Source organism: Pristis pectinata, chromosome 3 (assembly GCF_009764475.1).
Source record: "Pristis pectinata isolate sPriPec2 chromosome 3, sPriPec2.1.pri, whole genome shotgun sequence".
Taxonomy (NCBI): domain Eukaryota; kingdom Metazoa; phylum Chordata; class Chondrichthyes; order Rhinopristiformes; family Pristidae; genus Pristis; species Pristis pectinata.
In genome coordinates this window covers 129,336,285-129,357,907 of record NC_067407.1, presented here as the reverse complement: position 1 = coordinate 129,357,907, position 21,623 = coordinate 129,336,285, and the positions used below count along the sequence as shown (strand labels likewise).

Sequence of the window (21,623 nt, the reverse complement as noted above, 5' to 3'; positions counted from 1 at the left end):
GAGGTCCCCTTCGCGGTGAAGAGAGCCGCCCTCCCTTTGACCTCCCCCCCCACTCCACGCCGTCACTCACCGATGCAGTAGGGGCAGCACTGGCCCTTCCGCAGCACAGGCCGGGGGCAGGTGACAGCCGGGCAGGACTCGGGGTAGCAGCTGATGATGCCTTCCATGCAGATACAGCTGCTGCACACGTTCGGCTTCCAGGACTCGGCCTCCAGGAAGATGTCGCCCTCGTCGTTCTTGCAGTAGCCGGGTCTGCTCCTGTTGCTGGGCGTCACAGGCTGAAGGGGCTCGTCTGATTACAATCGGCAACAGGTTAGTGATGGGGTAGTGAGCTTCTCCCGAGCTGACATGGAGACACAGGGGACTGCAGATACCGGAACTTGGGAGCAAGGAAACGAGCCGCTGGAGGAACTCAGCGGGTTGGGCATCATCTATGGAGGGAATGGGCAGCCGATGCTTCGGGTCGAGACCCTTCAGCTGGAGGGATCTCGACTCAAAACATCGACTGCCCCTTTCCCTCCACAGATGCTGCCCGACCCACTGAGTTCCTCCAGCGGCTCGTTTTTGCTGTTTAATAAAATGTTGTCTATGCTTAAACTGGAGTCCAGTGTGTAAGAAAATGTCTTTACCCAGAGCGTGGTTCAACCCCTTATTACAGGAGAGGGGGGTGGCCAGTAAAGTGGATAGAGGGAAGCTGCTCCCATTATACAATGGCTCAAGGACCAGGAGACACAGATATAACATTCTGAGCTAAAGATAAAGGGGAAATGTGAGGGCAATTCTGTTTTATGCAGATTGGTGGTATTTGACACTCGCCCTCTGTAGGGATGTTGGAAACAGAGCCAATCGATGCCTTCAAAAGGAATTGGATTGACAGGTAGCAGAATAAGATATAAGATATCTTTATAAGATTTCTTTATTAGTCACATGTACATCGAAACACACAGTGAAATGCATCTTTTGCGTAGAGTGTGCTGGGGGACAGCCCACAAGTGTCGCCGCGCTTCCGGCGCCAACATAGTATGCCCACGACTTCCTAACCCGTATGTCTTTGGAATATGGGAGGAAATCAGAGCAGCCGGAGGAAACCCATGCAGACACGGGGAGAATGTACAAACTCCTTACAGACAGCGGCGGGAATTGAACCTGGGTCGCTGGCGCTGTAATAGCGTTACACTAATCACTACACTACCGTGCCTGCACTGATAATTAACAGGGTTCTAGAGAAAGAGCAGGAGAATGGATTGCTGCATCAGGAACTAGAACAGACTTAATGGACCAAATGTTCTCCGTCTGTGGGGCAACAATTCCATGGTTCGGTGAATACACTGATACATTTAAGGGGAAGCTACCAACATACATATATCTAAGCTGGTGATGCAACCCAGTGAAGAATGAGGCAGGAGTTTTCGAGCTCTGTGGCAATTCACATATGAGGAGCTTGTGTGGAGCAGAGACGTCGCCAAAGACTAGTTGGGTGGGTTGGCCACATTCCTCTGTCGTGGCTTTACAGGCCTCTTCCGTTTGCCCTGAGAACCAGGCATGACCAAAGCTGCCATTTTGAGCTGGGAACCTCAGATGACCTTGTAGAAGTGTATAAAATCATGAGGGGTATAGATAGGTTGAACGCACACAATCTTTTTCCCAGGGAAGGGGTACTAAAAACTAGAGGGCGTAGGCTTAAGGTGAGAGGTGAAAGATTGAACAGGAGCAACTTCTTCACCCAGAGGGTGGTGCATATATGGACAGAGGAAGTAGTTGACACAGGTACAATAACAACATTTAAAATACACTTGGACAGGTACATGGATAAGAGGGATTTAGAGGGATATGGGCCAAGTGCAGGCAAATGAATTGGTTGGCATGGACCATTTGGGCTGAAGGGCCTGTTTCCATGCTGTATTATGACTGGTGAGCCCACAGATCTGATCACCTTGCTGGCATTGGCTTCAGAGCTATTGCTGCAGTCTCCATGTTGGATTTCATAGAAGTTACATTACAGAAGGTGGCCATTCAGCACATTGCTCATGGACTTATCCCACTTCCCAGTTCTTGGAACACAATCTGTGGCTTCCCCATCTGGCAAGAGTTTCTGCCTCCATCAGTCTTTTCAAGAGCAAGCTCCATGTCGCATCACTTTGAGTCATAGAGAGATACAGCACAGAAACAGGCCCTTCCCCACTGACCCTGCTGATCATCAACCAACCATTTACACTAATCCTGCATTAATCCCACTTTTTTCATTCTCCCGACATTCTCATCAACTCCTGAGACTCTACCACTCACCTACACTTGTTCAGCAAAAAAAATCTCAAATCCTGACTAATCCTTAGCTCAATCATTTTTCTTTAACCTAGAGATCACTGTTTAAAATGGTTTTTGTAACTTCACCCCCCTTTCATTCCACCCCCACCCCCCCCCCACCCCCCCCCCAACTTCCCCTTGCTCCTGAACATTATTGAGGAGAGTCAGCTGTATACAAGAGCTTGGTGTGACCTGGACTGATAAGTGTCCTCTGAACCTTGCCTCTGTGCGACCGCCATCAGATTTCTGAACGGTCCATGGACTCGTGAACACTACCTCGTTATTCCTCTTTCGTACTATTTATTTATTTATAATTTATAGTAATTTTTATGTCTTGCACGGTACTGCAGCCGCATAACCACAAATTTCACGACATATGTCAGTGATAATAAACCTCATTCTGATCTCCTGGATGAATCATTTAGGTATAACTGTAGTGGTCAGTGTAACACTATTACAGCGCCAGCAACCTGGGTACAATTCCCGCTGCTGCCTGTAAGGAGTTTGTATGTTCTCCCCGTGTCTGTGTGGGTTTTCTCTGGGTGTTGCAGTTTCCTCCCACATTCCAAATACGTACGGGTTAGGAGCTGTAAGCACGCTATATTGGTGCTGGAAGAATGGTGACACTTGCAGGCTGCCCCCAGCAGATCCTCAGTAACGCAAAAAAATGCATTTCACTGTGTGTTTTGATGTACATGTGACTAATAAAGAAATATCTTATCTTAATCCAAATTGCACTACAGTGACCTTTACAGACCTTAAAGACTGCTTGGTTCACGTGTAGAAATAATTACCGTACAGAACTAGGCCACTGATCAGGACAGCATGTTCCAACTTTATTGATTTGTAAGCTGCTTTAACCAGGAGTAGGAGCTTCCGGGCTTGGTGCAAAGGGAAGGTGAGGTGGGAAAGAGGTCCAAAATTCTGGATTCAGAATTGGCTTGCCTGTAGAAAGCAGAGGGTTGTGGTGGAGGGAGTGCATTCGGATTGGAGGGCTGTGACTAGTGGTGTCCCACAGGGATCGGTTCTGGGACCTCTACTTTTTGTGATATTTATTAATGACTTAGATGAGGGGGTGGAAGGGGGGGGGGTTAGCAAGTTTGCAGACGACACAAAGATCGGTGGTGTTGTGGATAGTGTGGAGGGCTGTCGAAGCTTACAGAGGGATATTGATAGGATGCAGAGCTGGGCTGACAAGTGGCAGATGGAGTTCAATCCGGAGAAGTGTGAGGTGGTACACTTTGGAAGGACAAACTCCAGGGCAGAGTACTGGGTGAATGGCAGGATTTTGGGTAGTGTAGAAGAGCAGAGGGATCTGGGGGTTCATATCCTCAGATCACTGAAAGTTGCCACACAGGTGGATAGGGTAAGTAAAGAAAGCTTATGGGATGTTAATTTTCATAAGTCGAGGGATCGAGTTTAAGAGCCACGAAGTAATGATGCAGCTTTACAAAACTCTGGTTAGACCACGCTTAGAGTACTGTGTTCAGTTCTAGTCGCCTCATTATAGGAAGGATGTGGAGGTGTTGGAAAGGGTGCAGAGGAGATTTACCAGGATGCTGCCTGGATTAGAGAGTATGCATTATGAGCAGAGACTAAGGGAGCTAGGGCTTTACTCATTGGAGAGAAGGAGGATGAGGGGAGACATGATAGAGGTGTACAAAATATTAAGAGGAATAGATAGAGTGGACAGCCAGCACCTCTTTCCCAGGGCACCAATGCTCAATACAAGAGGGCATGGCTTTAAGGTAATGGGTGGGAAGTTCAAGGGAGACGTCAGAGGGAGGTTTTTCACCCAGAGAGTGGTTGGTGCATGGAATGCGCTGCCTGGGGTGGTGGTGGAGGCTGATATGTTGGTCGAGTTCAGGAGATTGTTAGATAAGCATATGGAGGAATTTAAGATAGAGGGATATGTGGGAGGAAGGGGGTAGATAGTCTTAGGAGTGGTTTGAAGATCGGCACAACATGGTGGGCCGAAGGGCCTGTATTGTGCTGTATTGTTCTATGGTTCTATGACGGAAGTGCATTGATGGAGATGATTTGATCCTCTTATTCCTGTAACTTCTTAACATTCACCGAGCTGGTTACCTGGTCATTACACCGTTGCTGTTGTAAATTGGCTACCGTCTCTCCTACCCATCCCACGATGGCTGGACTTCAAAAACAAAACAGTGGCGCAGCTCATCGAGCTGCTGCTTTGCAATGCCAGAGACCCAGGTTCAATCCTGACCTTGGGTCCTATCTGTGTGGAGTTTGCAGGGGTTTCCTCCAGGTGCTCTGGTTTCATCTTGCATCCCGAAGACGGGAGGGTTAGTAGGTTATTTGGCCACTGTAAGATGCCACTAGTGTGTAGGTGAGTGGTAGAATCTGGGAGGATTTGATGAAAATGTGGTAATAATAATTAGTAAATTAATTGTGGGATGAATGGCCTGTTCCTGAGCTGTAATGTTCTGTGTAATAAAAGATATATTTAACATAGGATTACCGCAAGTAGGTGGTTGATGGACAGCAGGAACTCAGTGGCCTTTCTCCAAGCCGTATCCCTCCATGACTCCATGGTTTTGCAGGAATAGTGTGTGGAAGGCGCTATAAAAATGCAACTCTTAGTCCCTCATAAACCTGCTTCGTGTCCTTCTAACACTACTAGCTTTGACGGACAATGCTCCCACGAAGTGGCTTGGGACGTTGAGCGTGCCAACGCGAGGTGCCGTGGGTTGTGCACCTACCTGGGCACTGCGGGCAGCAGGAATCCAGAGTCCTGGTGGGGTTCTGGCAGAGGATGGGAGGGCAGACTTCCGTGTCGCACAGCACCCGGCCACTGTGGCACGTGCACTGGGTGCACGAGTCGATGTTCCAGGTCTCGCCTTCCACGTAATACTCTCCGCCGGGAGCGTGGCAGATCGACGAGTCACTTTGCTCTGGCTTCCAAAGCCCTAGGTCCTCTGAGAACACAGCAAACAGAAGGGTATTAGAAGCCAGGACACTGTAGCAGAAACACCTACCGTGGCAGACACTTAGGTACCAATTACGAATAGAAATAGGTGATTCAGGCTCCTCCACTCAGTAATCTTAGCCCTGCATCCACGTCTACTCCTGATAACCTTTTGTTTATAAAGTACCAATCTACTTCCACCTTAAACTGTTTAGAAAATTGACTTCCACCACCGTTAGAGGAAGAATTTTAACAGAATCTGAAATGAAAATGCTCATGCGATATAAATATAATAAGGTGCATGGAAAGGGCAGAGGAATTCATGAGTGTGTGGCTCGGGTTGAAAAGCCAGCACCCAGACAGGTATGTGCTGAATGGCTTCCCTTTCTTCACTCATTTTCTGTAGGTTGTTAATAAAAAAAAGGGGTCAGGTATCGGGGGGAAGGAAATTAATTTTTTCTCTTGCACATAATAAAGCTCTACATTCATTTCAATTGACTACTCTTTTCTTATGCTCAGAACTTCCACGCATCTCAAGGGCAGAATGCATCACGTGCTGTTGGTGAACTCTGGCTCACAGCTGTGGGAGATCTTCTATCTTGCATATTACCTCATAACATAAGAAGCCGCTTCGGCCCTTTGAGTCAATGCTAGCTCATGGACCAATCTCATTCTCCCACTAATTTTCCTGTAAACTATTCTCCCTACATTCCTATCAATCCCTTCCCATCTCCTACCACTCACCTGTAAACTAGGGGCCAATTAACTTACCAGCACGTCTTTGGGATGTGGAGCATCCGGGGGAAACCCACGCGGTTACAGGGAGAACAAGCAAACTCCACGCAGACAGCGCCAGAGGTCAGGTTTGAACCCGGGTCACTGGAGCTGTGAGGTGGCGGCTCTGCCAGCTGCATGTTACCCCAAACTGGGAGCTGACCCAGTTAGAGGTGACAGAGAAGCAGCAGTGGAGATGAACAAACATCTCCCAGCATAAATTCAAGGTCAAGAGTACACCAGAGAACAGCAAATGGCCCTTTGGCTCATCTGGAATGTGTAGATAACTCCGACAGGGCTCGACAGACTGGATGCAGGGAGGATGGTTCCCCTGCCTGGGAGGGTCTAGGAACCAGTCTCAGCATCTGGGGTACCTCACTTAGGAGTGAGGAGAGGAGAAATTTCTGTCACTCCTAGGTATGAACCGGCGGACTTCTGTACCATAGAAGGGTGGGGAGGCCCAGTCACTTCAACCTGGTAAAACGTACCAGGATACCACAGGAGTGCAATCAATCAAAAATTGACAGAGTCATGTATGGAGATATTAGGACCAGATATTAGGCCCTCAGTTGAATCCCCTGTCTGTACTGAGTTTGTTGATAGCCAGGGTCTCAGGCCCCTGGACTTGAGGAAGGAAAACAAAACAGCCCCTTCCCCTTCCACAGTGGAAGTAAATTTGTGCTGAAGCTTTGCTCTCCCATGCCTGCATTCGTTGGCCCAGTGTGGGCCTACTGTAGGGATTGGGAAGCAGGATTTAACAGTGTGAATGATGCGAGCCTTTTCGTGGGTGCCCGTCTTCTTCAAGGCAATCTCCAAGTATGAACAGCATGGACATGGAGAGGATGTGCGCTCTTGTGGGAGAATCTACAACTAGGTGCCCACTGCTTAAAAATAAGGATTCACCCACTTAACACAGAGATGATGTGAAATCATTTCTCTCTGAGGGTTCTGAGCCTTTGGAACTACCTTTCACAGAATATTTTTATGGCAGAGGTAGACAGATACTTGATAAGCAGGAGGTTGAGGGTACTGTGGGTGGGTACTGGAAGGTATTGGTTTATTATTGCCACATGCACAGCTGTTAGGTAGACACATGCAGGGAATGGAGGATATGGGTCATGTATAGGCAGAAGAGATTTAGTTTAATTTGGCATTGTGTTTGGCACAGACATTGTGGGCCAAAGGGCCTGTTCCTCTGCTGTATCATGTTCTATGTAGTAATAAGATAGCAGTCTCAGCAGCAATGCCCATCGTTTCATGAATGCAGGAACAGAAATGCCCTCCCACTGCTTCCCTCCAGACGAGGGTTGGTTGAATGGTCCTTACCTGGACATGTCGGGCAGCACTGTCCTGGGCGAATGGCAGGGTTCCCGCAGTTGGGCACGGAACAGGTGATGAGCGCACACATCTCACGCCCACTGTTGCAGTAACACTCCCGGCAGCCGTCGTGCCAACTTTCGCCGCTCTCGTGCCGGCGGCCGTCCATGGACAGGCAGGAGCTGGCTTTCACCGGCGGCACCATGGTGGTGGGGACATCTGCGGGGTAAGAGCGAGAGTCAGCCTCTGGGAGGCACAGCATCCCCCCCAAACCACAGGGACATCTTCTGCAACACTGCTGCAAAGTTTTACACAGGAATGGGAGTAGGCCATTCAGCCTGCTCCTACATTTCTGTGTTTACTGCTCTATGTAGTGATAAGATGGCTTCCAGAGTCCTTGATATTAATCATCTGGACACCTGAGTTCAAATCCCACCTTGGCACCTGAGAAATTTAAATCCAAATGATAAAATAAATCTGGTATTAAAAAGCTATGCTTAGGAAAAGTGACCAAGAAACAACTGGTTTGGCAATAAACTCATGCGGTTCCTAAATTGCTACTTAGAACGTAGAACATTACAGCACAGTACAGGCCCTTCGGCCCACGATGTTGTGCCGACATTTTATCCTGCTCTAAGATCTATCTAACACTTCCCTACCACATAGCCCTCCATTTCTCTGTCATTCATGTGGCTATCTAGGAGTCTCTTAAATGTCCCTAATGTATCTGACCCCACAACCTCTGCCAGCAGTGTCTCGCTGTAAAGAACCCCTGACATCCCCCTTATATCTTCCTCCAATCACCTTAAAATTATGTCCCCTCGTGTTTCCTACCTGTTAAGGAAATTTGCTGCCCTTGTCTGAATATGACACCAGGCTCACCAAAGTGTTTGACTCCTCAATGGCCTGGCAAACCATTCCATTGGGGATGGGTGATAAATGCCAGCCATGCCAATGAAGTCCACGTCCTATGGACTCATAAGAAATGATAGGGCGGGAGAGTTGCGCAGCTAGCAGAACCGCTGCCTCACAGTGCCGGAGACCCGAGTTCGATCCTGACCTCGAGTGCTGACTGTGTGGAGTTTGCACGTTCTTCTTGTGACTGCATGGATTTTCTCTCAGTGTTCTGGTTCCCTCCCGGGTCCCAAAGACATGTGGGTTGGTAGGTTAATTGCCCCCCGTGTGTAGATGAGTGGTAGATTCTGGGGGAGTTGATGAGAATGTGGGGAAAATAAATAAAAGAAATTAAAGTAGGGTCAGTGTAAATGGGTGGTTGATGGTCAGCATCAACTTGGTGGGCTGAAGGGCCTGTTTCTGTGTTGTATCTCTGTATGATGCTATGAAATAAAGAGCAAACAGTATGAATGTAGTGCCTTATACACCTCAGTGTATCCCTAGAGTACAAGACAATCCCAATAAAGCTTACAAAATCTTACAGGGCTTGATGGGCGTGACGGAGGGAGGATGTTTCCCCCGGCTGAGTCAAGGTCCAGGGCCACGGTTTCAGGATAAGAGTTAGGCCATTTAGGGCTGGGATGAGGAGAAATTTCTTCATGCAGAGGTAAAGAATCTTGGGAACTCTTATCCCGGAGGGCGGTGGAGGTTCAGTCATTGAGTTTATTCAAAACAGAGATCGATAGTATGCTGGATACAAAGGAAATCATCGGATATGGGGTTAGTGCAGGAAAATGGTGCTGAGGAGAGGGATCAGCCATGACTGTGATGAATGATGGAGCAGGTGCAAATGGCCAACTCCTGATCTGATTTTTTAATGTATGCCTAATATCTCACAGCAAATTAAGAGCTCTTGAACTAGTCACTTCTGAAAAGTTGCACACAGCAAAATCCCACAGTGAGCAATGTGTTAAAGACCGGATAGTCTGTCTTTAGTAGTGCTGAGTGATGGATGAGAGTTACAACTCGTTTGTTCTTCCTTGAAGAGATCGTTCACATCCATCTGAAAGAATACACTGCATATAGTGACACATCCACAGGACACTGAGAGCGCTGCACTCCTTCAGTGGTGCTCTGTTGTGTCAGCCTCAGTCTGGAGAGGGGCTCAGACTTCTCACCTTTGGACTCAGAGGAAAGCGTGTCTCCCACAGAGCCAGAGCTATCATTGGACGCTTCCTTTCCTCTTCCCCAACAATAGGCCAGTCAGAAACCTTGGGCCTACTTTCAATGTGTGACCTCGCTAGCCAGCTGTCCCTTCTTCCGAGAATTCAAAGGACCACTGGGGTCCCGCTTGTAATCTTCAACAATTTCCCTTCCCTCCTGACCCAAATTCACTGTTTTTTGGGGATTAATATTCCGCACAATGGCTCCATCCTTGCAATATCACTTCACCACACTAGTGGGACTCCTCATGCACATCAACCTGATATCATTCATTGCTGGGATTAATGTCTGCAGTGGAGGTGGGGAATTGCTGATAACTTGGTACTAGGCTGGGAATCTGCAGGCAAGCTTCCTATTGACTGTGGCGACATGTAAGTTAGTGAAATCAATTGCTCGACTAAACAGTTCTGTCCAAAAAACCACTTGTTTATCCTGCTGATTTGATGCGTCCAGACATCTGGCTGTTAGACACATTTCCTCACTGTCCCTTTCTGTTTCAACTGCATTTGAGGGCATTATACTGTTACTCAGGGAATTGTGCTTCACAAATCCAACATGGGGCAGAGAAACCATAGAACCATACAGCACAAAACAGGCCCTTCGGCCCACCATGTTGTGCCGTCCATCAAACCACCCTCACACTATCTAACCCTTTCCTCCTGCATATCCCTCTATCTCACATTCCTCCATATGCCTATCCAAAAGACTCTTGAACCTGTCCAATGTATCTGCCTCCACCACCACCCCAGGCAGTGCATTCCATGCACCAACCACTCTCTGGGTGAAAAACCTCCCCCTGACATCTCCCCTGAACCTTCCACCCATAACCTTAAAGCCATGCCCTCTCGTCTTGAGCATTGGTGCCCTGGGAAAGAGGCACTGGCTGTCTACTCTATCTATTCCTCTCAATATTTTATATACCTCCATCATGTCTCCTCTCATCCTCCTCCTTTCCAGTGAATAAAGCCCTAGCACCTTAATCCTTTCCTCATATTCCATTCGCTCTAATCCAGGCAGCATCCTGGTAAATCTCCTCTGCACCCTCTCCAACGCCTCCACATCCTTCCTATAATGCGGCGACCAAAACTGAACACAGTACTCTAAGTGTGGTATAACTAGAGTTTTGTAAAGCTGCATCATCACTTCGCGGCTCTTAAACTCAATCCCACGACTTATGAAAGCTAACATCCCATAGGCCTTCTTAACTGCTCTATCCACCTGTGAGGCAACTTTCAGTGAACTGTGAATATGAACCCCCAGATCCCTCTGCTCCTCTACACTGCCAAGTACCTTGCCATTTACCCTGTACTCTGCCCTGAAGTTTGTCCTTCCAAAGTGTACCACCTCACACTTCTCCGGTTTGAACTCCATCTGCCACTTGTCAGCCCAGCTCTGCATCCTATCAATATTGCTCTGTAAGTTCCGACAGCCCTCCACACTATCCACAACACCGCCGATCTTAGTGTCGTTCGCAAACTTACTAACCCAGCCTTCCACCCCCTCATCTAAGTCATCTGTAAATATCACAAAAAGTAGAGGTCCCAGAACCGATCCCTGCGGGACACCACTAGTCACTGCCCTCCAATCCGAGGGCACTCCTTCCACCACAACCCTCTGCTTTCTACAGGCAAGCCAATTCCTAATCCACACAGCCAAGCTTCCCTGGATCCCTTGGCCTCTGACCTTCTGAAGAAGCCTACTATGAGGAACCTTATCAAACGGCCTACTAAAATCCATATAGACCACATCCACCACACTACCCTCATCAATCTTCCTCGTCACCTCATCTTTACTCAATGCACATACACCCACACACATCTGTCTGTGAGAGAAAAAGATAATCCGTAACTTAATCAATGATACTTCAGGTCTATCCCGTAACATTACTTCTGAGAATGCACTCCCAATGTAATCTGGTTGTCAGGGGAGTTTTAGATTGGAGGCTATAAGGGTCAGCATTAAGGGGTGGTGGAAGAGAGATGTCTTCACACAGAGGGTTGTGAATGTTTGGTTGTGAATGCTCCTGGGTATATTCACAAGACTGAGGCCAAAAGGTATAAGGGAAATACAGGGAAATGGGGATCAGGCAGGAAATGGAGATAGAACATAGAACATTACAGCAGAGTACAGGCCCTTCGGCCCACAATGTTGTGCCGACATTTTATCTTGCTCTAAGATCTATCTAACCCTTCCCTCCCACATAGCCCTCCATTTCTCTACCATTCATGTGTCTATCTAAGAGTCTCTTAAATGTCCCTAATGTATCTGCCCCCACAACCTCTGCTGGCAGTGCATTCCACGCACCCACCACTCTTTGTGTAAAAAACTTACCCCTGACATTCCCCTTATATCTTCCTCCAATCACCTTAAAATTATGTCCCCTCGTGTTAGCCATTGTCACCCTGAGGTAAACGTCTCTGACTGTCCACTCGATCTATGCCTCTTATCATCTTGTTCATCTCTATCAAGTCACCTCTCATCCTCCTTCTCTCCAAAGAGAAAAGCCCTAGCTCACTCAGCCTATCCTCATAAGACATGCTCTCCAATCCAGGCAGCATCCTGGTAAACCTCCTCTGCACCTTCTTTAAAGCTTCCACATCCTTCCTATAATAAGGCGACCAAAACTGAACACAATACTCCAAGTCTGTTCTGACCAGAGTTCTACAGAGCTGCAACATTACCTCATGGCTCTTGAACTCAATACCCCAACTAATGAAGGCCAACACACCATACGCATTCTTAACAACCCTATCGACTTGCACGGCAACCTTGAGAGGATGCAGATTGATGGGCGAAATGGCCCAGCCCTGCATCTATTTGTCATGGTCACAGGTACTGCCGAGTTAACCCTGCCCCGGTGTGGCAGCTCCGATGGTTAACACTAACACATTATTTGATCAGAACGGGTATCAAGCCCAACACTACCCAATTAATAATCACCTAGATAATGATTAAGAGCTAGAAGTTCACCCTCCTCAGAGGGCTGTAAAACAGAAGGTCACTTCTAAAAGCACAATTTAGGACATGGTGTGCACACATTCCAAATTATTTTATTTAAATATTCAGTTGTTTGTAGAGAGTCCCTGATCAAGTGACCTAAATAATTTCTGATTTGCAGTAGAGATCCAAGTGTTTCGAAGTGAAGTGATTAACAGTGGTGTGCTGGCAGGCTCCTTGGAGACACTGGAATTGGGTCATGCACGGGGGTACACTGTGATGTCTTCTTGCTTCCATCATCTTTCTCTATACTCACTCCCGCTTCCCTTCGAGGCACTGATTCCTTCACAATGACTGCGTCTCCACTGGCACTGTCCTCCACTCCCTCAGCCTAGTGGTGGTTCCATCTGCTACAGACTCAGCTCAGACTCTTTCACCATTGGACAGAAGACATCAAGTGTCCTTTACCTTGCACCAGCCACCCTTTATTCATTCCATCACTCCTGCCCGTCACTCTGTCACGGATCTTTCCCTTTTAAGTTATAAGCTCCCATCCATAGCTTCACCCTTCTCCATCTCTGTAATCGCTCTCTGTGAGTATTGGGTTTGTCCCTGCCTTCAGCTGCTGAAGTAGGTTGTCCCTTTAACCCGATAAAGCCTAATTGCCGAGAGTAGGCTCATCCTGAGATCAGTTAGACGCCAAGTATTCTTTAGCCACATCCTGAGATTAATTAGAGACCAATTAGTCCCCACATACCGTGAGGTCAATTAGAGGTCAAGGACTTTCTTTCTTAAATATTGTCCTTTATGAGTGCCTGGAAAATCTAAATGGAAAACCTGCAAAGCCTTCCCATTGGAAAAGGTTGTACAAATCTCAGCTCCATTATCCTGGAATCCTACAGCACACAAGGAAGCCACGGAGTCTGTCATTCCTCTTTCTACCCAGTTGCCCTTCATCTCCCCCACAGCCACACAGAATTCCACATGGTTATCCAGTTCCCTTGCCAGTGAATCCACTTCTACCACCTTTCCTGACGTATTCCAGATCATAATGTTGTGTTAAAAAAAATTCTCATGCCCCCTATGAGAATATTTGCCAATCTTAAATCTCCTGCCAGTCAAAATCAGTTTGCCTCTGACAAAACCCATCGAAATGTAGAACTATTAAATCTTCCCTTAACGTGGAAGGGAATGTAAATACATCTGCTTGGGTACCTAATCCTGCCTCGGGAGGTATCCTGGAGAGAATGGCTCAACACCAGACGTTTAAAATTAAATTCGACTTGGCATGTTGCAAATCAAGCAGGAATCTTCATGCATAGTGAACACTTCCCATCCTTATTCTGCAGTAGGGAAGGCTCCCAACGGATGCGCCACAATTAAATGGAAAACATCCCATTAACTGTAGAATACATTACAGCAGGATAAGCTTGCAGGGGCTGCCATGACTACATGCTTGCAATTTGCCTGTTCCTTAAGTTTAGAGAACATTTTGTGGATTAAGACAAAATTGGCACAACACAGTTGAGGTGACTGCCCCTTGCCGCTGTCTCCCAGTGTCTGAGCCACCATTAGGACTAACTGGGTAGAAAGAGGAACGACAGACTCTGTGGCTTCCTTGTGTGCTGTAGGATTCTGGGAAAATGGAGCTGAGCTTTGTACAAGTAGGCCCACCTTTTCCCTTATACAATGAGATGGACCATGACCTCACGATCCATCTTGTTGTGACCTCGCACCTTAATGCACTGCACTTTCTCTGTAGCTGTGACACTTTACTCTGTACTGTTACTGTTTTTACCTGTACTGCATCAATGCACTCTGTACCAACCCAATGTAACTGCACTGTGTAATGAATTGACCTGTACGATCGGTTTGTAAGAAAAGCTTTTCACTGTACCTCGGTACGAGTGACAATAATAAACCAATACCAATACCACCGTTGGCTCTCTGCACTGCCCTGACTCACAACTACTTCTATTTATAAGGCTTCTTGAATTTGTAAAATGTACCAAGGTGTAATCAAACAAAATTTGATACTAAGTCACATAAGGAGACGTTAGGACAAATGAGCCACAGCTTTCTGGGTACTAAAGGGATTAAATAGTATAGGGACACAGTGGGAATACAATGTTGAGACAGAGGATCAGCAATGATTGTAGTGAATGATAGAGCAGGCTCAAAGGGTCTGTTCCCTCCTCCCAATTTTCTGTCCAGAAAGGAGGTTTTAAGAAATGCTTTAAGGGGAGAGAATGAGGTAGGGAATCAGGGAACTATTTCTAAAGTTTTAGCTCCCAGCTTGGCCGTGAATGACGGAGCAACTGAAAATCAGGTATGTTCTAGAAGACAGAAGCAGAGTTACAGAAATGATTGAAGGGGATTACTGGTAGAAGGAAGTGCGAGCTCACGGAAGGATCCGAAAACAAGGACGAGAAGCTGAGAGTTGCTGAGCGAGCTGCGGCTGCCAGAGTCTGTGGGACTATTACCTCGCTGCCCTCTGGCACATCAGCTGGTGGGCTATGATTCAGCAGCAAAGGTTTGATAGTCACACAATCAATCTACTAATACAAAATAAAAACTTACTGTCAGCGTGCAACCTCTCAATGGAATTCTCAGTCGTTTCACTTACCTGTCCTGAAAGGCAGTCTGCAATACGTAAAGGGTACCTTAGCTGTGTGAGTGATTAGCTTATGCTGTCTACTTCCCTTGAGGGAGATGGGTGCGATCAAAGCCCTTCCGGGAAAGGTGCCTTTGCTGAAGATGACTATCTTAATTAATACCAGAACCGACACTGCAATTTTCCTTCGGTCTCAGAGAACTGGGATTCCCATGACAATTATTATCTCCTTCCTTAAGACCAGTGCAACAATAGCTCAATACACCAGGTAAAAGCAATTAGCTCCCCTACCTCTGCACTTGCAGATAAGGCAGCCATATACGTCCTGCTCGAACCCCATTGGACAATACTTGTCACATGGACGCTCAGGGCATTTCTTGCATCGACAGATATCACAACCATGTTTGTTCTTCCTGTTTTGAAAAGAAAAGTTATTGGAGAACGTAATTTGCAAACTAACAAGTCTGGCCTGTGCAATTTGATGATTATCCCAGAAAGGAACTGCAGTCCGGCTACTTGCATTGAAAATTTCAATCTCTTGGTTGGAGGCTCAGCTACAACCCACTGGGGTTCCACATTATAGCTTGCTGTAGCCTTGATTCTACCAATTCAAAGGTGGAAGGTTTGGGTTACAAAGGAATTCATGGATGCATTAGCTCGTGCAGCGTTTGTCTTTTGCATTTTGGGGTGCGGGTGTTGCTGGTAAACTAGCATTTATTGCCCATCCCTAAAGGTTTGCTCAGACCCAGTCGCCTATCTCAGTGAGAAGGTGATGAGTGAAGGCCAACAACCTAAGGAGAAGGACTGGCAGGGTCTGACCGCACCAATGCAGGGCATTTGGCCCAACCTGTCCATGCCAGCTATTTGAAAGAGCTCCCCAATTAGTCCCATTCCCTTTACCACACCAGAGCATTTTTTCTGCTACAACTATATTTCCAGGCTCCTTTTGGGAATTACCACTGAATGTGCACGGGGCTCTGTAACCCACAGCTTAAAAAATACACTCAGCTTCTTCCAACAATTATTCTGAGTCCATGTCTTCAAGTTAATGACCCTCTGGCTACTTTCCCACATCATCTTCTTGGCAGAAACCTTATCCTGGCTTTGAACATTTCATGTTACAAACATTCAGAAGAAATAGTGTAACTGGACCACTGAGATGAAGAGTGGCTAAGATTGGGAAGAGGTAGGCAATGCAGGGAACTTTAACAGGGAAGTAGACAAAATATTAAATAATTTAGAGAAGGATACGGGTCCTTGATTTTGGTATACACTATTAAATTTGAAAGAATTTTTTTTCAGTTTTCCCAATTAACAATTAAACAAGATAAAGAGAACTGGTTTCTAGGAATTATTGCAAATATCAGAGTAAAAGAGCTGTATTAATTTCAGCAATGATTAATAAAGAAGTAATGCTTTGGTGACTCATAGATTTATAGAGGGCCTTCAGCCCAACTTGTCCATGCCGACCAAGGTGTCCATCTAACCTAGTCCCATTTGCCCGTGTTCGGCCCATTTCTTTCTAAACCTTTCCTATCATGTACCTGTCCAAGTGTGTTTTAATTGTTGTCATTGTATCTCCCTCAACCATTTCCTCTGGCAGCTCGCACCACCCTCAGCGTAAAGAAGTTGCCTCTCACCTTAAATATTTACCCCCTCTAGTTTTTGATTCCCTTTACCTGGGAAAAAAGTGTATGTGTGTGTGTGTGTGTGTGTGTTCCTCACTCCCAATTGGGTTCAGTAGTTTTTCACAGCCAGCTTCTTCATTATGTCAAAGAAAAACATGATGGTGCTGGAGGAACTCAGCAGGCCAGGCAGCATCCGTGGAGAAAAGCAGGCGGTCAATGTTTCGGGTCAGGACCCTTCTTCAGGACTGAAGATAGGAAAAGGGGAAGCCCAATATATAGGAGGGAAAAGCACTGCAGTGACAGGTGGACAAAAGAGGGGAGGTGGGGTGGGCACAGGGTGGTGATAGGTAGATGCAGGTAAGAGACAGTGATAGGCAGGTGCGGGGGAGGAGGGGAGAGCAGATCCACCGGGGGATGGGTCAAAGGTAAGAAGAGAAAGGGAAGAAAAAGGGGCGAGGAAAGGGAAGAAGAGAAGCATGGTGGTGGTGGGGGGGAGGGGGCATCTAGATTCCAGCATCTGCAGTCCTTTGTTTCTCTTCATTATGTTGTCCTGGGAAGGAAGGGTCACCCGGTGTTCCGAGCCCTGATTGTAGCCAAGTTAACCCAGGCAGAGTATAGATGTGCACGTTGAGGTTGGGGAAGGGCAGGACTGGCTTCACTGCAACGGTTGAAGAGCTTGCCAAGATACCATTCCTGAATCAACTATCTTGTAGTACATATTCCTCTTCTGAGAGGCAGGGTAACACAACCAAAGTCCGTCTCAGCCTGTTACGTGTACATCTGCCAATCTTGGCTTCTCCCTAAATCATAGGCATTCACTACCGCATTTAGATCCTATCTTTTATTATTAAATAATTACCTTGCTTAGGCATGGCTCACGATCTGAGCACTGATAAGATCGATGTCTGCTAAAAGCCTCTGCTTGCTTTTGCTTCATTGAAAGGATAGAAATGCTCGTGTGATGGTTCAGTAAGTAAATGCACCGCTGATTTCTCTGGGCCCAGGCGTGGCCCAGGTTTCACCTCTGCAGAGGGCTCAGTATCTGGGGAACAGCAGCACATTACACATGGGGCTGTTGTAGGCAGTAACAACTAACATATAGCCAGGTGCCTGTTACAGGTCAGCAGCATTTGGGAGCAAGCTGGTAGCAATAACTGTATGACAGATATCAAGGGAAGGAAGGGACATTGGGTTACTGCAGGAGAGTGGTGCTGAGGTAAAGGATGAGCCATTGTCTCACTCAAATGCAGAATGGGCATGAGGGGCTGAATGGCCTACTCCAGCTTCTATTGCTTTCATTCTTATGCTTAATCTTGCTGCCTCTAGGGTGGCACAGTAGCTACAGCAAGCACAGTTGCTGCCTCATCGCTCCAGTGACCCAGATTCAAACCTGACCTCTGATAAGTGAAATTTCAGGCACAGTAGTGTAACAGCGTGACGCTATTACAGCGCCAGCGACACGGGTTCAATTCCTGCCACTGTCTGTAAGGAGTTTGTACGTTCTCCCCGTGGCTGCGTGGGTTTCCTCCGGCTGCTCCGGTTTCCTCCCACATTCCAAAGACGTACGGGTTAGGAGCTGTGGGCGTGCTCTGTTGGCGCTGGAAGCGTGGCGACACTTGCGGGCTGCCTCTACTCAAAAGGTGCATTTCACTGTGTGTTTCGATGTCCATGTGACTAATAAAGAAATCTTAAAGGGATGTGGGCTTCACTGGTTGATCCCTGGTTAATTGCCCATCCCTGGTTGCCCTTGAGAAGGTGGTGGTGAGCTGCTTTCCCAAACTGCTGCAGTCCTTAAAGTGTGGGTATACCCCCAAATGCTGTTAGGGAGACAGTGCCTGGAACTTGGCCCAGAGACGGTGAAGAAACGGCGATATATTTCCAAGTCAGGGTGGTATGTGGCTTGGAAGGCAACTTCCAGGGGGTGGTGGTCAGGAGTTTGAATGTTCTGCTTGTGACTGCATGGCTCCACCCCAACCACCTCCTCCCCCCCCCAACACCCCCGAGTGCTCCCGTTTCCTCCCCACATCAGAGTTTCAGAGTGGAGTGTGAGAGGGAAAGTGTTACAGGGAAAATCTAAGGAGATGGGGTTGCTGGTACAGGTTCAATGGGCCAAATGGCCTCCTTCTGTGTCGTAGAGAAGTGCCAGTAAAATATTTATTCTATGGAAGATTACAGGGAAATAGTTTCTGAAGCACTATCACTACTTCCCCTCTGCTAAGGTGGGACTTTATTTAATCCTCTCTGTAAGACAATGAAGCTGATACTGAAACACAGAGTAAATAAACTTTCAGGAAGTCTGCAGTTTGGCAGCTGAGAGAAAGAAACGGCAGCTTTTGAAAGATGTATTTCCATAACCAGTTATAATCAGCGTTTGCTTGTGGGCCAAATGCTGGCTGATGGGACTAGCTTGGATGGGCATCTTGGTCGGAATTAATCAGTTGGGCCGAAGGGCTTGGTTCCCTGCTGTAATGATCCTATGACTCTTTCAGTGGTAGGTTCTCCCTCGGCTTCCTTCTGATTTGCTGAAGTTTCAGGAGAATGAGTCCTTCAGAAGCCTAGCTCTCTGAGACAGTGGAAGAGACTGCTCAGCCCCTTAAGCCTATTCTATTATTTAATGGGATCATGAGTGGTCTATGACCTAATTCCAGAAAGCTGCCTATGCCCCATATTCCCTAACACCATGGGTTATCATCTTATATTTAAAATTCACGATTAACCTGTTGCTTTGGAAAAGAGTTCTGGAATTAGCACCAGCGTCTATGCGTAGAAATGGTTTCTGACTTTGCTCCTGAATGTTGGGCTCTAAGTTTTAGATGTTGGGTCCTGGTCCTGGACTCCCCAATCGGAAGGACCAGTTTCTTTCCATCAAACCTATCTGCTTCCATTCATGTCTCGTAAGGTTCTATCAAATCATAGCAGCCGAGAAAATAGGAGCAGGAGAAGGCCACTCAGCACTTCAAACCTGCGCCACCATTCAATGTGATCATGGCTGATCCTCTGTCTCAATACCGTGTTTTTGCTCTCCCCACCATACCTCTTGTAGTCTTCTGTGTCTAGAAATGTATCCATTTCTTTCTGAATTATATTCAGTGACTTGGCTCCTTTGGCCCTCTATGGTATACAACTCCAAAGGTAAACCATCTCCAGATGAAGAAATCCCTCTTTATTTCAGTCCTAAATCTCTTGCCCTGTGACCTGATCCCTTGTTCTAGACATCTCGGCGAAGGGAAACATCCTCCTGTCACCCAGTCTGTCCAGCCCTGTCAGAACATTGTAAGTTTCAATTAGATTCCCCTCTCATTCTTCTAAACTTCCAAATTATCTCTCACAGGACAGCACTGCCATCCAGGGAAACAACCTGCTGGATCTCTGCTGTACTCCCCTGTGGCAAGTATATTCTTCCTTAGGTAAACCCGCACACAATGCTCCAAGTGTGGGCTCACCAAGGACCTGTATATTTACAGCAAGACATGCTTGCTCCTGTACTTAAATCCTCTTGCTATGAAGCCCATTTACCTTCTTAACCCTACCTACTTGCTTGCTTTCAGTGACTGGTGTACATCTACATGTCCTAAACTAACATTGATTAAATTATATGCCGCCTTTCTTACAGAGCAGGCTTGAGGGGCAGTTAATCTGTCTGTTACGTGCATAAAGCCATGAAAATATCTTTACGAGACAGCAAATGACTCATGCATTCAAAACCAAATCAAGTGAGCATACTGTAGGTCCTAATACATGACATTTTACAAATTAGTGTCACACATCCACAATGGAAAGCAAATTAAGGAGCTTGTAGCTGAAACAACACTGCCAGTTTTACCCACCCACCCCACCCAATCCTCTTGTAACACTGTGTCAGTATTGGGACACACAGGCTCACATCAGGCTCTTGAACTGACCTGCACAACCCGAATCCTACCTCAGCAACGCAACACTATGGACCACCTCTTGCACTACCATGGACTTGTATCTGATTGTGTTTTTTCTTTGCACTAATGTCTTGTTTTGCAGCTTTTCGTTTCTTCATTGTCATGTATAATTTTATGTTCTGTGTGTTGTCTGAATCTATGTACCTGTGATGCTGCTGCAAGTGAGTTTTTCATTGACCTTGTACCTCACCGTATTTGTGCATTTGACAATTGACTTGACATTAGTACATGTCTCCAAATGTAGAAGTACGTACATGTATCCAAATGGACAGTACTTGTCACACACAACAGGCTTGCATCTCTTTGGCCGTGCCCGGCACTGGCAAATTTCACAGCCGTGTACATCAGTCTGCAGGCCAAAGGGACAGTCCAAACCACAGCCTGAGATCAGGCCTGTACAAAGCTCCTCTCCTGCAATTAAGATAAAACAAGATTAAACTCAGGGTCATTGAACAGATGCCATTTAAAGGAAAGGACTACATTTGTATAGCGCCATTTGAGAATTTAGGATGAGTCAAAGGCATTCACAGCCAACAGTTATTGTTGCCATGAAGGGAAGTTCTCCTCCTTTTAGTATAATTACTGGAGCTTCTGTAAAAGTAGTTCAACAGGTCAGGCAGAACCTGTGGAGGGAGGAGAAGAGTTAACATTTCAGTTCGATGACCTTCCACCAGATCTGAAATGTAAACTCTGTTTCTCCCCGTAATCTATAACTGCTGTTCACATCTTCCAAAGGCTTCTTCTGCATCTTGCTTTGGTTGTCTCACCTCCTCCTCCCAGCCATTCTTATGCTCCCATGACTTAAAAAAACAGTTGTAATTCAGTGACAATACACAAAAAGTGCTGGAGGAACTCAGCAGGTCAGGCAGCATCCATGGAGGGAAATAAGCAATCGACGTTTTGGGCCGAGACCCTTCATCAGGACTGGAAAGGAAGAGGGCAGAAGCTAGAATAAGAAGGTGGGGGGAGGAACACACGCAGGCAGGGGATAGGTGAGTCCAGGTGAGAGGGGGAAGCAGGAGGGAGAGAAGATGTAATAAACTGAGAGGTAGAAGAGGCAAAGGGCT

At 46.8% G+C, this 21,623-nt stretch overlaps 1 protein-coding gene across 1 annotated transcript in view; it reads right to left on the bottom strand.

Moving 5' to 3' along the window:
* Positions 1-21,623, bottom strand: part of crim1 (cysteine rich transmembrane BMP regulator 1 (chordin-like)) — a 227,886-nt gene that overhangs the window by 23,181 nt on the left and 183,082 nt on the right. Inside the window, exons 9-13 of the mRNA XM_052011175.1 lie at positions 20,811-20,967; positions 15,288-15,409; positions 7,337-7,546; positions 5,031-5,246; positions 71-292 (exon numbers count right to left, since the gene is read on the bottom strand). Coding sequence (XP_051867135.1) covers positions 71-292; positions 5,031-5,246; positions 7,337-7,546; positions 15,288-15,409; positions 20,811-20,967 — 927 coding nt within the window. The remainder of the gene's footprint in view (positions 1-70; positions 293-5,030; positions 5,247-7,336; positions 7,547-15,287; positions 15,410-20,810; positions 20,968-21,623) is intronic.